This window comes from Trichomonas vaginalis, chromosome I (genome assembly GCF_026262505.1).
Source record: "Trichomonas vaginalis G3 chromosome I, whole genome shotgun sequence".
In the NCBI taxonomy this organism is placed as follows: domain Eukaryota; phylum Parabasalia; order Trichomonadida; family Trichomonadidae; genus Trichomonas; species Trichomonas vaginalis.
Window position 1 is genome coordinate 19,210,125 of NC_067203.1, and position 14,504 is coordinate 19,224,628.

The 14,504-nt window shown below is 31.0% G+C and overlaps 9 protein-coding genes across 9 annotated transcripts, besides 2 other annotated features; 2 read left to right on the plus strand and 7 right to left on the minus strand.

The window, feature by feature from the left end:
• The first annotated feature begins 790 nt into the window (after window positions 1-790).
• Window positions 791-1,258: a mobile genetic element.
• Window positions 1,259-2,566: 1,308 nt separating this feature from the next.
• Window positions 2,567-3,169, minus strand: TVAGG3_1012340 (small GTPase, Rho family, Rac1-like; the record flags this gene model as incomplete). The annotated part of the gene is made up of 1 exon (XM_001579498.2): window positions 2,567-3,169. The coding sequence occupies one exon, from the start codon at window positions 3,167-3,169 to the stop codon at window positions 2,567-2,569; it is 603 nt and encodes a 200-aa protein (XP_001579548.1).
• An 85-nt stretch (window positions 3,170-3,254) lies between these two features.
• Window positions 3,255-3,773: a mobile genetic element.
• A 1,255-nt stretch (window positions 3,774-5,028) lies between these two features.
• Window positions 5,029-5,358, minus strand: TVAGG3_1012360 (uncharacterized protein; the record flags this gene model as incomplete). The annotated part of the gene is made up of 1 exon (XM_001579499.1): window positions 5,029-5,358. One exon carries the CDS (start codon window positions 5,356-5,358, stop codon window positions 5,029-5,031), a length of 330 nt encoding a protein of 109 aa, XP_001579549.1.
• A 260-nt stretch (window positions 5,359-5,618) lies between these two features.
• Window positions 5,619-6,315, minus strand: TVAGG3_1012370 (protein tyrosine phosphatase protein; the record flags this gene model as incomplete). Its single annotated transcript, XM_001579500.1, has 1 exon — window positions 5,673-6,308. One exon carries the CDS (start codon window positions 6,306-6,308, stop codon window positions 5,673-5,675), a length of 636 nt encoding a protein of 211 aa, XP_001579550.1.
• A 214-nt stretch (window positions 6,316-6,529) lies between these two features.
• Window positions 6,530-7,852, minus strand: TVAGG3_1012380 (uncharacterized protein; the record flags this gene model as incomplete). Its single annotated transcript, XM_001579501.1, has 1 exon — window positions 6,645-7,700. One exon carries the CDS (start codon window positions 7,698-7,700, stop codon window positions 6,645-6,647), a length of 1,056 nt encoding a protein of 351 aa, XP_001579551.1.
• A 479-nt stretch (window positions 7,853-8,331) lies between these two features.
• TVAGG3_1012390 (uncharacterized protein) lies at window positions 8,332-8,942 on the plus strand (the record flags this gene model as incomplete). Its single annotated transcript, XM_001579502.2, has 1 exon — window positions 8,337-8,903. One exon carries the CDS (start codon window positions 8,337-8,339, stop codon window positions 8,901-8,903), a length of 567 nt encoding a protein of 188 aa, XP_001579552.1.
• Window positions 8,943-9,298: 356 nt separating this feature from the next.
• TVAGG3_1012400 (Chain W Ribosomal Protein S15a) lies at window positions 9,299-9,786 on the minus strand (the record flags this gene model as incomplete). The annotated part of the gene is made up of 1 exon (XM_001579503.2): window positions 9,369-9,761. One exon carries the CDS (start codon window positions 9,759-9,761, stop codon window positions 9,369-9,371), a length of 393 nt encoding a protein of 130 aa, XP_001579553.1.
• Window positions 9,787-9,889: 103 nt separating this feature from the next.
• Window positions 9,890-10,693, minus strand: TVAGG3_1012410 (cyclin-dependent protein serine/threonine kinase protein; the record flags this gene model as incomplete). Its single annotated transcript, XM_001579504.1, has 1 exon — window positions 9,890-10,693. The coding sequence occupies one exon, from the start codon at window positions 10,691-10,693 to the stop codon at window positions 9,890-9,892; it is 804 nt and encodes a 267-aa protein (XP_001579554.1).
• Window positions 10,694-11,641: 948 nt separating this feature from the next.
• On the plus strand, window positions 11,642-12,629 carry TVAGG3_1012420 (glycine-rich protein family; the record flags this gene model as incomplete). Its single annotated transcript, XM_001579505.1, has 1 exon — window positions 11,642-12,571. One exon carries the CDS (start codon window positions 11,642-11,644, stop codon window positions 12,569-12,571), a length of 930 nt encoding a protein of 309 aa, XP_001579555.1.
• Window positions 12,630-12,767: 138 nt separating this feature from the next.
• On the minus strand, window positions 12,768-13,754 carry TVAGG3_1012430 (histone-lysine N-methyltransferase family; the record flags this gene model as incomplete). The annotated part of the gene is made up of 1 exon (XM_001579506.1): window positions 12,821-13,720. The coding sequence occupies one exon, from the start codon at window positions 13,718-13,720 to the stop codon at window positions 12,821-12,823; it is 900 nt and encodes a 299-aa protein (XP_001579556.1).
• Window positions 13,755-14,504: the final 750 nt, after the last annotated feature.

Genomic DNA, 14,504 nt, shown 5'->3' on the forward strand with positions numbered 1-14,504 from the left:
TTTCCTTTCTGGATCATCACGGATAGAATAAACTTCTTCTTTACAATATGGACAAACTTTTTTGTTCATTTATGTAAGAATAAAAAATAAATAAAAATAAACTTTATTTTTTAAAGCCCATAAAATGAATTAAGAACACATAAATTTTTATCATCTGCGACGTGACGAATACATTTTAATTTACTCAAGAATGCGTACCCTGATACATTAAATCTAATTCCTGTCTTATTTAATTTCACAACTTTGAAAAGGAATGTATGAATAGCTATAAAATGATGAGAAGATGTTTTATGGGTTGCTTCCATTTTTTCTGAAATAAATGAATAAATATAATGCTTATACGTTTTCATATCTTTTATATTCTTAATAACGAATGGTATAGACCTTTCAACTTCGTCTTCCTTCGGTGCTGTTCTTTCATATGAAACATTATTGGTATCTTCAATAATGAAACCACAATCACACAAAATTTTATAGGTTCCAATGGTTTCTTTTGATATTTTATCTAATAAATCAAAAACTTTATCAACACCTGTGCATTTATTTAAATAATAATTTGTGTAAATATCATGATCTTCTTTCTTAATCGTATTAGTTGCATATGTCACGTTTTTAAGAGCTTTTTTGAATTTTTCGGAATCTAAAGGTGGTGAAAGCAGGATACAGGGGTATTTTTCATTATCAATAAATTGTAACTTATGTTTACGAATAAATTTAGTACCTTCTTCTGAAAGTGTTTCGTCTATTTCACCATCTAATAAATTTTGTGTTGATTCTGAGACATAATTTTTATATCTTTCTTCATGAGATTTCTGAACTTCTGATTCTGAAGCTGGGATATTCATTAAACCCTCTACTTCATTTTCATTATATTTTTCAACTTCTCCTAATTCCTTAATTTTTTCATCTATTTCATCTCTTATTTTTTTCAGTCTTTCAATTTCATTGTATTCATCATCATCTTTAATCCGTTCTTCATAATATTCAGGGAAAACATCAGGTTCTTTAGGTTTTTCTTCTTCAGATGTGGGATATAAGAAATTTATAACATCATCTTTATTCATTTTTCCATCATAATCTAAATCATTTAATAACTCCGCGAATTTTTGACAATTTCTTAAATAATATTTATTAACTTCATAACCTACCTCCTCTAATATATCCTTTATTTCCTCGTTTGTGAATCCTAATTTTTTAACGTTGTTAGTTTTGACGCTCATTTCATACAAAATAAAAAAATAAATTATTCAAAAATGTAAGACATGAATTTTTAAAAAATAAACTTTAAAAATTTTTTTATTTTTTACTTCATTATGGTAGTGAATCTTTTATTCATGAAAATAATTATTTCTAATTTCTTTTACTCTCTCGTATATACTAGATTTGAAGAATTCGGAACATTTCCCATAATCTCCTAAATGTTTTCTTATCCCTAACGTGTGCCAGTTATTATATGAAACTGAATAAACTTTATCTTTATCTTTACACCTTTCATCACTTCCAATATATTTATATCTCAGTTTTGATTTAGCATTTTCATATTCATTAGCGTTTAATAATTCACAGTCTTCCTTTTTAAATTGATGTTTAAGATATTCAGGATTTAATACTCTACGTTTATATGCTCCTAACTTAGTTCTAAAGGTTTTTCTACAAAATTTAGGAATTCCATCCTCTTTAATGTCATCAATGATTTCCATTTCATTATTTTCAATTTCTTCTTCTCGTTTATGAGGTCTTTGATTATGACTCCATTGATTCCATGAAATTAAATATTCTTTATCATTATATTTATACCTCATTAGCTTATTTTGGCTTTCATATTCATTTAATAATTCACAATCTTCATTTTTAAATTGAAGTTTAACCCATTCAGGATTTAAATGATGTTTAATTAATCGCGGAATATCTGACATCATCTATATATAGCTTCTTTTATAAAAGATAAAAAAATAAATTATTTTAAAATTAATGTTAATTTTTTAATGATTTATAAATAAATATATTTTAATGCATCGTCTATATATAGATGTAACAAAAAAAGTCACACAACCCTTCAACATATACTACTTTGAAAATTTTGAATCTCAAAGTAAAAAGCAATTAGAGTCGTTTTATATTTTTTGTATTACAAACAAATAATTACTTATTATGCTCTTTCCTTTTGTTCAATAGTGTCGACTCTATTGAAGAAGTAAAAAAAACGGACAAAAATCCAAACACGTAAATGCTTTCTATGCCAGAAATTGAATGGGAACCATATCGGCCGGTAGTTGTTACAGTTGATTAATCTTCTTTATTCGAAATGAAAAATTAGGCAATTGATAGAGACCGGCTATTGAAGCGGAAAGAATACGAACCTGTCAATGATAAAATGCAGGAATACTCTCGAAAAAATGAAATGAAAAGTTAACCGAAATCGAAATTGTTTCTCTTTTATTTAACTACAATCCCCCAAAATAAATAGAAGACGAGTAAAAAAAAATCAAATGCAATATTTAAGCCATAATGACATGTTGTCCAAAGGGGTAAAAATATAATATGTTTTGAAAGATTAAAGCACAATTTAGATGAGCTCGCAGCAGTTGGTATCGCTCTTTTCTTGCTTCTGGTTCTGCTGTGCAGGAGGATCGAGAGCATACTTAACAGCTTCGTCGAAAACTTCTGTAAGGTTGTAAGCCTTAAGAGCTGAGCATTCTATGTAAGAGCAGGCGTTAATTTTCTTAGCCATTTCTTCGCCCTTAGCACGCTGGATTGGTTCGAAGCCCTTAGCACGAAGTTCATCTGCTCTTTGGTCGAACTCATCACGAAGATCGGACTTAAGGCCGACAAGGATGTATGGCTTGTCTGGGCAGTACTCCTTGATTTCCTTGATCCACATTGTCTCGATGTTTTCGAGGGAGGCTGGATAGACTAAGGAGAAGCAAAGAAGGAAAACATCTGTTTGTGGGTAGGAAAGTGGACGGAGCTTCTTGTAATCTTCCTGACCAGCTGTATCCCAAAGCTGGAGGTTAACTGGTGGATGGCCTTCAGCCATAACGTTTGCGGAGTAGTTATCGAAAACTGTTGGAATGTATTCGCCTGGGAAAGCATTTGTAGTGAAAGAAATGAGAAGGCAGGTCTTACCGACAGCACCATCACCGACAACAACGCATTTGATATGCTTCATTAGGAAAATGAAAAGCGGCTGCAGAAAATTGAGAGACCAAAAATTGCCTTTCCTCTCAAAAAGTAAAATTGTGAGAATTTTTTAAGGGTGGCTTCCGACCAAATTGTCACTTTTTAGCCCACGTGAGAAAATTTCGTAATTTATAACCAAGTTTTTTAAAATCTATATTTAATAAAGATTCTATTTTTCTTATTAAATTTCAAAAATGAGGGGGTTCGGAATCGTCCACAAATTGCCGAAAGGGTTTTTGCCAGTTTTGAATCCGCTTATTTTTATCGACCAAAATTATAATAAATATAATTTTCGATAAGTATTCTACCCAAATGATTCTTCAAAAAATTATTTTTTGGATTTTATTCCTGAAAAAAATGTTACAAAAAACGCCTATAAAATTTCGAATTTTCCCTAAAAAATTCAGTGCAGGTCGATTTAAGAGATTTTTCAAAAATAAACATATCAGTAGATAGGGTATAATATAGAGAAGCTTTATGAATAACTTAAAATCCGGGAAACTCAATATTCAACGAGAAAAACGCTTAACGAATCTCACTTTTGGTGTAAACATCACAAAAAATTGAGAGGGCTTTCTGGTCGGAAGCCTCCCTTAAGTGGCATCTGATTTCAGATAGACCATAAGCATCTATTAAGAACTATCATAGAGGAAGATATTAAATTTGTCGCCATTTCTATCATAACGCATGTCAATTTTGACCATCGATATTCTTAGTACCACGTGTTATGAAATGTAAGAGAATGAATATCCAATTCGAAATCAACTTTCATTATTACTTTTTGGATTTTTTCTTACTAAATTCCGGTTAATCCATTGTTGTGTAAAATGAAACTGATACAATTTTTACTTCGAATCGAAAATAGAAGTTGTCAAATTTTGTTTCTCGGGTTCTATGACTTCATCAATAATCAAATTGCATAAAATATTTTTATTCTGCTATGAAAAGACGCCTGAATTTAGGAAAAAAAGCTCATTCGAATGAGAAAGAAATTATCTAGTCCCAAATTTGGATTCTTTATTACTAAACTTCATTTTTAGTGAAACTATTGCAATCATATATGTGCATGTTCGCATATTTAAAGATTTTTTATTCTCATATTTTTATTCATATATCAAATGCTAATGGTTATAGATACAACATTACAAGGATAAGCACAATAAGATATCAATCTTCGAGTTGGAATTTTAAGAAATTACAACTTATATATTTAATTATAAAAGGTCATATAACTTGTAATTGCAGCTAGAAGATTGGTTACAAGACAAATCACACGAGGATGTAAGAAATCTCAAAGACACTACCGTAATTAGTTTGATTTAATTCAAATGCAAATCGAATCATTTCGAACTTTTCCTTTAATATGCTAAAGTATGTATTTAGAGATTGCGATGCAGAATTGGTACTATATCTATACATGTTGGTTTTATATTGATTTTGGCAGATTCTCTATTGATTAAATATATATTTTCTATGATCGTTAATATTACAAAGTAAAGTACAATTTACGTACGAGACAAAGTAAAATTATAGCTTGAAATTAAAAATGAAATTTCAATTTCTTTGAAATTTTCATGTGTAGCAAACTCTTAACATCGAGGATGATATGGGAAATCATACAAAATGAAACTGATGTATGGCATTTGCTTGAAAGGTAAATTTTTAGAAAATTTCGGATATGTCAGTTTTTTTTTTGAAATATTGAGAAATTTTTGAACTCTGTCACATCTAAGAGAGTAAAGAAATATAATCGTATCTAGTTAAATATGCTATTAAGTTAAGCATTTTCGACTAAACAAAACATTGATTGAAAATAATTATTTGAGATAACAATGATTTGTTTTCGTATTACTCTTGAGCGGTATGCGTTTCTCTGAGACTGCGAATTTCAGCGTTGTCATCTTCAACTTGTTTCTGATCAACTGAAGCTGGACGCATAAAGCGGTAAAAGAATAGAATGGAGAACAAAATACAAAGAATGAAGTATATTATAGCATTGATCCATAACGTTTTGATAATTTCTTCTTTTGGATGAACAAGATTACCGAGATTTGCTGACAGTCCTTTTGATAAGAGGATAGCCATTAATGCTAACATTAAAACACCACCAAGTGATACAAGTACAAAGTAAGTTATGATATTAATTTTAGGGAAATATAGACAACAAATGTTTAACATAAAAAAAAAATTCTGTTACAGATGAATCATGAGGGATTTTGGACTTTGCAAATAAATCAATTGGACAAGCATATTAGATGTCTGAATATTCCATAATTAAAATGCATGAAATCCAAAAATTTAATCATAAAATTAAAATTTAACCATGTTGCTCTTGAATGGTGCAGAATATATTGATACCACATATTACTATCTAAAGTGCTCATGCTTTATTAACTTATTATCTCAAATGAAAAAAAAAATCTCAATATTAACAAGATCTGTAAAAATCAATCTAATAATAATTGTTTACTTACCATATATATAACAAAAATTTACTCATTTCTAATCTTGATTTCGTCTGTTGAACTAATCAAATCATCTTCCTCTTCATCGTCTATTTCATCATCTGATTCTGTCTCATTTGCTAATATAACGCGTAATGTAGGATGAGATTTCTTTCCAGTTAAATGCATTAGCCATTGCGGTCTATTTGACGTTAATTCGAACGTAGCTTTATAGTTGTTGACAAAAGCTTCTTCACATGATTCAAAAGTATTAATAAATCTGTTGAATTCTGCAAACATAGCTCTCTGACTCCACATTTGTAATTTTCTTAAACACATTACAATTAAACCAGTTGAGTGACCACCATTAAGGCAATGTATGTAGGCTGGTAGGTTATTTTTATCGCAAAGTAAATTTAAAATTTGTGTTACTGTATTTGGTGTCATAATGATTTGATCGATGAATTTAGGAACGGAAAAATAGTGATTTTCAATTTTTTCGTTTTTGCAGAACTCTGCAAGGTCTTCATCAATTGGATTTGGAATTAATGATATCATTGTTTTAAGTTTTAGAGTTTTAAGAAACCCAAAGTTGAGCTTAACTGGGTATGCTCCACGAAAAACATCAATTTCAACTGCTGAAAAGCGGAATGGAGGTATAAGTACATCCCCACTAATCTCCATTCAATTTTTTTCTCACCAAGCTCAAAAACTAAAGTTTAATTTAAATTTAACTATTTTATTTTCTAATATTTTGTTTTATATAATCAAAATTTGAAAATAATTACTTTGATAAAATTGTCAATTTGGAAATTGCATATTGCCATTAATTGATGTAATGAAATAACATATTTCACGAATTAGTAATATATAGTGACTAAACATCAAAGAAAAAGGAGATAATTAAAAATTTATAATTTTATTTATAACATTATATATCATTTCATGAGTCTGATAGATAAAAATAACTACAAGTTATCTAGATACTATCAAGATTGAAAATATTATTATTTTTTTTTCTTATTTCTTTATCATTGAAGGAATAAGAGGTTCAAGATCAAGCAGATCATCCTCATCTACATTATCTGTATTATTAAACACTATTTTATCATCGTCTACTATTTCAGGTCGAATAATTGAATTTGCTATTGCATAATCCAACGGAATTCCATGTCCAACGGTTGATTCGTGGAATTTGACCCTTGGAGATTGGAGAAGAGGTGATTGTGGCTCTTCAACTTTGATATTTGACTGAGAATTATTTTCTTGAGTTGAATTTAACTCCATTTTAGAAGAATTAGATGATGACTTTGACTTGGAATACGATGACATAGACTTTCTCCAATTATCTCTTGACAATTTATTTCTAATCGAATTTTCTTTTTCTGCTATTTCATTTTCAAGTCTCATCACTTGAAATTCATAGTCCTTCTTGACTCTTCTCAATTCCAAGTTAATTCGCATCTTTTGATGCTCAAGATTCTTTAATTGAGATCTTTTTTGGGAAACTGTACGTTCCATTTCAGTAATAACTGACATATCATTAGTAATTTCCATATATGATTGAATCATCTTGGATTCGTCGGCTTGAAGAGTTGATAATTGTGATTTTAATAAATCTATACTCTTTTTATGTTCTTGGATCAGATATGTGTAGTCAGCCTTGAGTATCTCGTCAAGTTGTGCACGAATTTTATCATTTAAAGAAGTACATTGATTGGTCTCGATTTGTAATTGTTCAAGACATTGTTTTTGGTATAATATATCGGAATTTAAGCTCTTCTCCATTTGTGTTGAATAATTTCGCCTAAGTTTTGCCAAGTCTTCGATGAGAATATCGTTTTCTTGGTGAAGTTCTTTGAGCTGTGATGAAATATAGTTCTCCTGACTAAACTCTGACGATTTCTGATCACTATCTGATGTGTTGTTTTTATTCATTTCTTCTAAAAGTTGATTATATTTGTTTGATAAGGGTTGTATTTCTGATTTAAGCTGATTTATTTCTAATATTAAGATATTCTTTTGCTGTTGAAGATATTCTGGTTGTTGAAACTCATCTTCTGGTTCAAGAAACATTTGTTTTTTTGTTTCTCGAGCACTGTAAGGGTATTTCCTATTATTTTTCACTGAAGGGAGCTTCTGTTTGATAGAGAGAGGCCCCTTCTGATATTTAAATCGTAGAGAAATAATCTTATACCCTTGATTCATAATAGAAATTTTAACGAAATTTGCAATGAAAATTTTTTTTCTGAAAATCTTACATGAGATTTGAGATTATTTTGCAATATTTCGGGAATATTCTGCACACATGTCCATATCAATGTTATAAAAATAAAACCGATTTTTTTAAATTCAGCCCATCATGGAATGTGTTTCTGGGGCTAGATAACTTGTACATGCATAACAAAAGGAAATATCTAATATTATCAATAGTTATAATTGGCTATCTCCAAGGTTTGATGAAGAAAAATGAGAATTCAGCATTAACGCTTGATTTCCAAAACAATTTAATAACATAACAAGAATCCTATTTATGTGTCATATTTTTATTATTAGAAAACAATAATCATCTTTATCTAAAGAATTTGCAAACAAATTAACTTCCCAAGATTATTTTCTAATCGATCCTGAATCTATAGTATGAATATTTAACTTTAACAAACAATCAACAAAAATTTTTTTTATTTGAATTTTATTTACATAAATTATTGAATGGAAGCGGCAAAAGCTTTTGCAAAGCATCTTTATGATCATTTACTTCCATATGAAGACCAGATCACAAAATTTGAAGCTACAATTGCATTCGGCGCAGCTAAATGGAGGGGAGCTGTTTTCTTCGTTCTTATTAACTTAGTTTATCTCCTCTTCAAATATTTGGCTATTCCAACATATTCTGGCCTTGCTATCATTGCATTACTTTATTTCTCAAGATCAATGTGGACACCAATTTTCTTCAAGATTATCAATCCTTCAGATATCGGTGAAGCTCCACACCATGACTTAAAGGAAATTTCTTCATGGTTTGCAACAGTTATTCTCGTCGCAGTTAACTTATACAACTCTGCTATCAGCTCTGTCACAGAAAAGAGATTTTTGGGAATTTGCACAAACTTGTTCATCTTTATGTTCTTGTTCTATCTCTTCCTTTCCATCCCAGACTACTTCCTTGGCCTCTTAATTATGAACGTTTTGGCTCTTACTCCATTTTACTTATTGAAGTTTGACTCATGCAAGAATTGCATCCTCCAAAAGTACCACAAATCTCAGAAGGCTGAATAAGAAATCAACTTTACCATTCTGCTTAATTTTGAATAAAAATGATTTTTATTATTTACTTCACATATCTTTATATATCTAAAATGATACACAGTTTACCCACTAACCCATTTAATTTCAATTCTTTTTTTATATATCTTTTTATTTGGATCCATTTTATGTTTCTTATACACATTTATGATTACAGTTTCATTTTTAAATCAAGTAAATACCAATTTTCAACTGGGAGCGAACAAATCATTATATTAACTCGTCAATTTTTATCCCGTTTCTTTCTTGCTTTTAACGAATCCCATGAATTGCAAAAAGATAGAGCAAGCAATAAAAACAAAGAATAAGTGATAGAAAATTGTTGAATAACGAATTAATGCGATAAAAATCTTAAAAAAAGCTAAGAATTGTAATTAATAATATTAAAGCTTTAAGATATTATGGTATTAATATTCTGTAATACCCTGGTGTTTTCGTTTAGAAGAACATGCCAAGGATCTTGCCACCGGCGTTGTGCTTACGGGCTTCTTCATGATCCATGATGCCCTTGTCTGTAGAGAGAACAACATAGCCGAATTGGCGAGATGGGAGGAGCTTAGCCTGCCACATCTCAAGATCACCAAGGCCAACATCGAAACGTGGGCAGATAGCAACGCACTTGTTGAGGCGGCCAAGAAGGTTGATAACAATCTTGCCAGAGCGGTGGTCATCAATAACCTCAAAGTCACCAATGTAGTTACGAGAAGCCATAACCTTTAAGAAGGCGATGATAACCTTGGAGGATGGGCGGATGAGGACCTGGCGCATACCACGGCGTTCAGCGTTTGTGATAGCCTTGAGAGCATCAGCAAGGACGGATGTGCGAACCATAAGTTAAAAAGGAAGGACCAACACGCCATAACCGCTTTTTACCTCTCAAAATTTTTCTTTAGAAAAAAAAAATAAAGTCACTTTTTTTACACTTGTTACAAAAAATATAGATCTGTCACTTTTTTATGTTAAGATAAAGCTCTATGTCTTAAAGCTTCAGAAGCTGTGATTCTTGTAGCAGGGTTTTGATCAAGCATTCTTGTTATTAGCTCGAACATTCCATTATCACAATGGTTCAACTTCTGATACAAAATTTGAAAATCATTTTTCAGCGTAAATTCGATTTCATTTAGCATTTCTTCGTTACTGTCACATGGAAACAGCGCTGATCCCGTTAACATCTCTGCAACTACGCAGCCTGCGCTCCAAATGTCAACTTCGCATCCGTATTTCGTACTTCCCTTTATTAATTCGGGTGGTCTGTACCATCTCGTAATTACCTCTGATGAGAGTTTCTTCGTCGGTATGTTCGAAGTCCTACAAAGTCCGAAATCGGCGAGTTTTAAACATAAATCTTCTGTAATTAGTAAGTTTTGAGGCTTGATATCTCTGTGAATGATATGATTCATATGTAAGAAGTTCAATCCTGCTAAGAGCTGCTTCGTAAATGATATTACTTGTGAGTATTGGATACTATAATTTTCTTTTTTGATGAATTTTCTTAAATCCCATCTGCAATACTCGAAAACTACGTGAATACTGTTTTTGCTATGCATTACTGCCTTGCACTCTACTATGTTCTTGTGCTTAAAGTTGTTCAAAATTGCAATTTCTCGTAATGAAGTACATGGAATTCCTTCATTTGAGCTCTCTATCTTCATTTTCTTGATTGCAACAACTTCATTGGTAGATGTCCAAATAGCAGAGTATACGGTTCCATAAGTTCCTTTACCTATCTTTGTTGCATTCGTGAAAACTTCGGATATCTCCATTTAGAAAAAATTTCTTTCAATCAATCTGATGTTTGAAAAGTGACAAAATATCACATCATCAAAAATTAATACTACTAGTATGTAATAGATCTCCAAATAAAGTCATATTTCATTGGATTCGAAAGAATTCAAGAAATTATTTTAAATCTAAATGATTTGGGTTTTAGAGATTATAAATAATCAAATACGTGATTACTCAGTATACCAATAAAAATTTCATATAAAATTAGGAAAGTTGCCTTGCTTTCTAATCAAAAAGATTTCAATTTTATAGCTTTCGAAGCAACCAATATTAGGTATATAATACAAAAGGAAAATCACAACAGGAACAAGGCGATAACCTATTCTTAAACATCCATAGCTAAAATAACCCAAGTAATTACTCATCAATTGACAGTAAAATGCAAATTGTTGTGTACATGCACTTCATGGATTATAATAAACTCGCATTTTTCTCTGATATTTTTCAATTCATGTTTTGGAATTAAATATCAAATTAATCGCCAAATCATTAAACCAAGCATAATTCATCCTATATTTCTTATTTATTTTCTGTTTGCGAGAATAAGAGTGCATAATTATTGCTTTTTAATTCATATTTATGATTGATTAATCCTCATTTTGCAAGCATCTTAATACCCAAGCAATCACTATAACTACCCATTATTAGCACATATACTACATGCATGTAAAGCATATTCCCTTTGATCATTCAATTAATTCACAAGTCCAATTAAAATTAATTTCATTAACCTATATTAAATCAATTATAATAACATTTCTGTTTGCTGAGCTATCAAATTCCCTTAGAAATAATATTCATTGTATTTAGCAAATAAATCACTTACTATCACTCTACAAGATGCCCGTCCGGATAATCAATTTGCATATTTTCAAGATAATTCAGTTACCCTCAACTATCCATGCAGTCAAGATACGAATATTTGCATGCCATACAAAATTGAGTTTAAACCTGGATTATACTTCATAGAACTTTGGGGAGCATCAGGTGGCTACTATGATTCTCAGCCCACATTAGGTGGATATGGCTCCTATACATCGGGATTCCTTCCACTAATGAAGAAACGTATTTTATATATATATCTTGGTCAAAAAGGGAAATTTGATGGTCCACCAACCTTTAATGGCGGTGGAAAAGGTACATACTCTCCATCCAAAGACTCTATTTCGGGATCTGGTGGTGGAGCAAGCGATATGAGATTCATATATGGAGAATGGAATGAAATCAACTCATTGAAATCGAGAATAATCGTTTCCGCAGGCGGTGCTGGGTCAACTGATGCTGTTTCAAGTATAGTTAGAGGCGGCCATGGCGGCGCTATCAGCGGCTACAAAGGCACTCAGTATCGAGTGAGCTCATCTGCAGACACTTTAACCGATGCTACTGGCGCCAGCAATGTTTTAGGCGGAATCTCTGGTTTAATGAGTAATAAAATTCCAAGTTCAATTATGAACGGATCATTTGGGATAGGAGCAAATCCTTTCGATGCCCACTATGGATCAGGTGGTGGAGGGGGAGATTATGGTGGAGGTGCTGGAAATGTTGTTAACAATTGTGTCGGTACCGGATCAGGGGGTTCTTCATTTATTTCAGGATACAAAGGTTGTGATGCGATTTCTCAAAATTATACATTGGATAATCCGGTCCACACCGGGAAACCATACCACTATTCTGGATTTGTGTTTGTGAACCCCATCATGAAAGATGGTAACACAGTTCAATACTCAGGTAATGGTCAAGCCAGAATTACTGTTGCTTATCAAGAATATTTTAATATTAAGCAAAGCTGCGTTAATTCATACTCAATAAGTCCACATTATTTTTACTTAATTGTCTCTATCATTATTGATTGTTAATTCTCTATCATTCTTGATTATTTATTAATCATTCAGATATTTAAAAATACTCATCAACACAAACTTTCATAGTCATTTTTAATGAGTTTATAATCCCTAAAAACAATTTGAAAGGATTGAATTTTCAATATTCTTGTTGAGTATATTTTTGAGATGAATTTATGAGTTTTCAAAGTAGTCAAGAGAATATGAAATTGAATATTTAAAATATTTTATTTTTTAAAAAATTTATTAAAATATATAAAATTTTTATATGGTTGAATCAGCCGAAGATAGAGAGATGAACCCACTTATCTTCTTTGGCTTCAAAAGTGGATAAATTTCCATTGGAGTCTGTCCGGCATTATTCCTCAAAGAATCATCAGCATTGTCACATAATGTTGTAATAATTGTATACAACGCTGCATCTTTATTCATTGCAGCCAAGTGTAAAATCGTATTTCCATCTTTATCTTGAATATTTGGATCACCGTTTGCTTTGAGAAGCTGAGTAACAACATCATTCTTCGAGTTTGTGCTCTTAGTCTTAAGAGCGGCTAGAAGAGGTGTATTTCCGTCATTGTCAATCTGATTGATCAACTTTTTATCGATATTTGCTTTGATAATGTTACTAAGAAGGGAAATATTGAGATCTTTTGCAGCAATATGATAAACGTTCTCTCCGTTGTTTGAACGAGCGGAATTTGCAATATTTGTATTATTTGTACTCAGTTGGCTTTCTTTTTTGAGCATATTTATTATTCTGTTGAAACTTGAATTCGGATTGTTAGGAACTTCTGTATGTTTTGTAGGACTTGATGAAGCGGCTAATGCACTTGCCTGGTGCACATACTGTGGCTTTTCAAAGCGGAGCAATTCGTTCTTCTTCTGGCCGAGAATATTTTTAACATATTCATCATAAGATTCTGAAGAAATAACATCTGCGCATTTTTCAAGGAAGGAATATTTACAAGCCCTGCCAATGAATCTTAAAATCCATGACACATCATAAGCGTCGATGTTTTCATTAATCCTTACATGTTGTAAAATTTCATGAAATATATTTGGGTGGGAAACGCTGTAAATTTCTTGGAGATATAAAAAGGCTTCTTTAGCTTCATATTCCTGATCGTCGAAGACCATAATAGCATCCTGAGTTGTGATTTCCATAATGAAAAAAATAGAAAAGAAAAATGAACTCGTACCAGTCAAAATTTTTTTCACGTTGAAATTTACTAGAAACTCATCAATTGTCTATTTTAACATTTGTGATTGAATTTTTATTCAAGGCAAAAAATTTCAAAAATGCTTTGAATGATGAACTGCACAAAATATGAATCAAAATATTGCTGGATGGCATCCTGATCAAAGTTGTAACAATGAATGCTCTAATAAGAATGAAAAATAGCATTCATTGTATATGCATAAAACATAAATCCTCCAATAAAATATATTGTTTGTTATTTCATATTTGCAAAGTTTGTTTTTCATTTTAATAGTGACTAATATGTTGGCTTATAAAGAGATTGTGTGTTACACGCGTGGTGATTTAAAGTGCTCAACATTGAATACTTTATTGCTACAATATAAATAAACTTAGAACCAAGTGATAAAAGATTTTTAACAGTTTCTTAACTGTTATTACCGGCTGCAGGTTGAAGCGCAGTTGAGTTATCTTGATCTTGAGATATACACCATGTGATGTAATAATTTCGGCTGATTATATATAGTTTATGAAGTGAAGTTTCAATATCTTTATCCCATGTAAAATAAGAATTTCGGTTATATCTTCACTTGTGTAATATTCTGCCTTATTTAGGATTGATATTTATAGCTTGCAAAATAAGATTTTCAACTGCTTCTTTATTGTTGTTATATTAGCAGCTTCATGTTGTGGAGTGATGTTAATATCTACATGTGGAAATAAGAATCAATCGCATATTTTTTAAAAAAT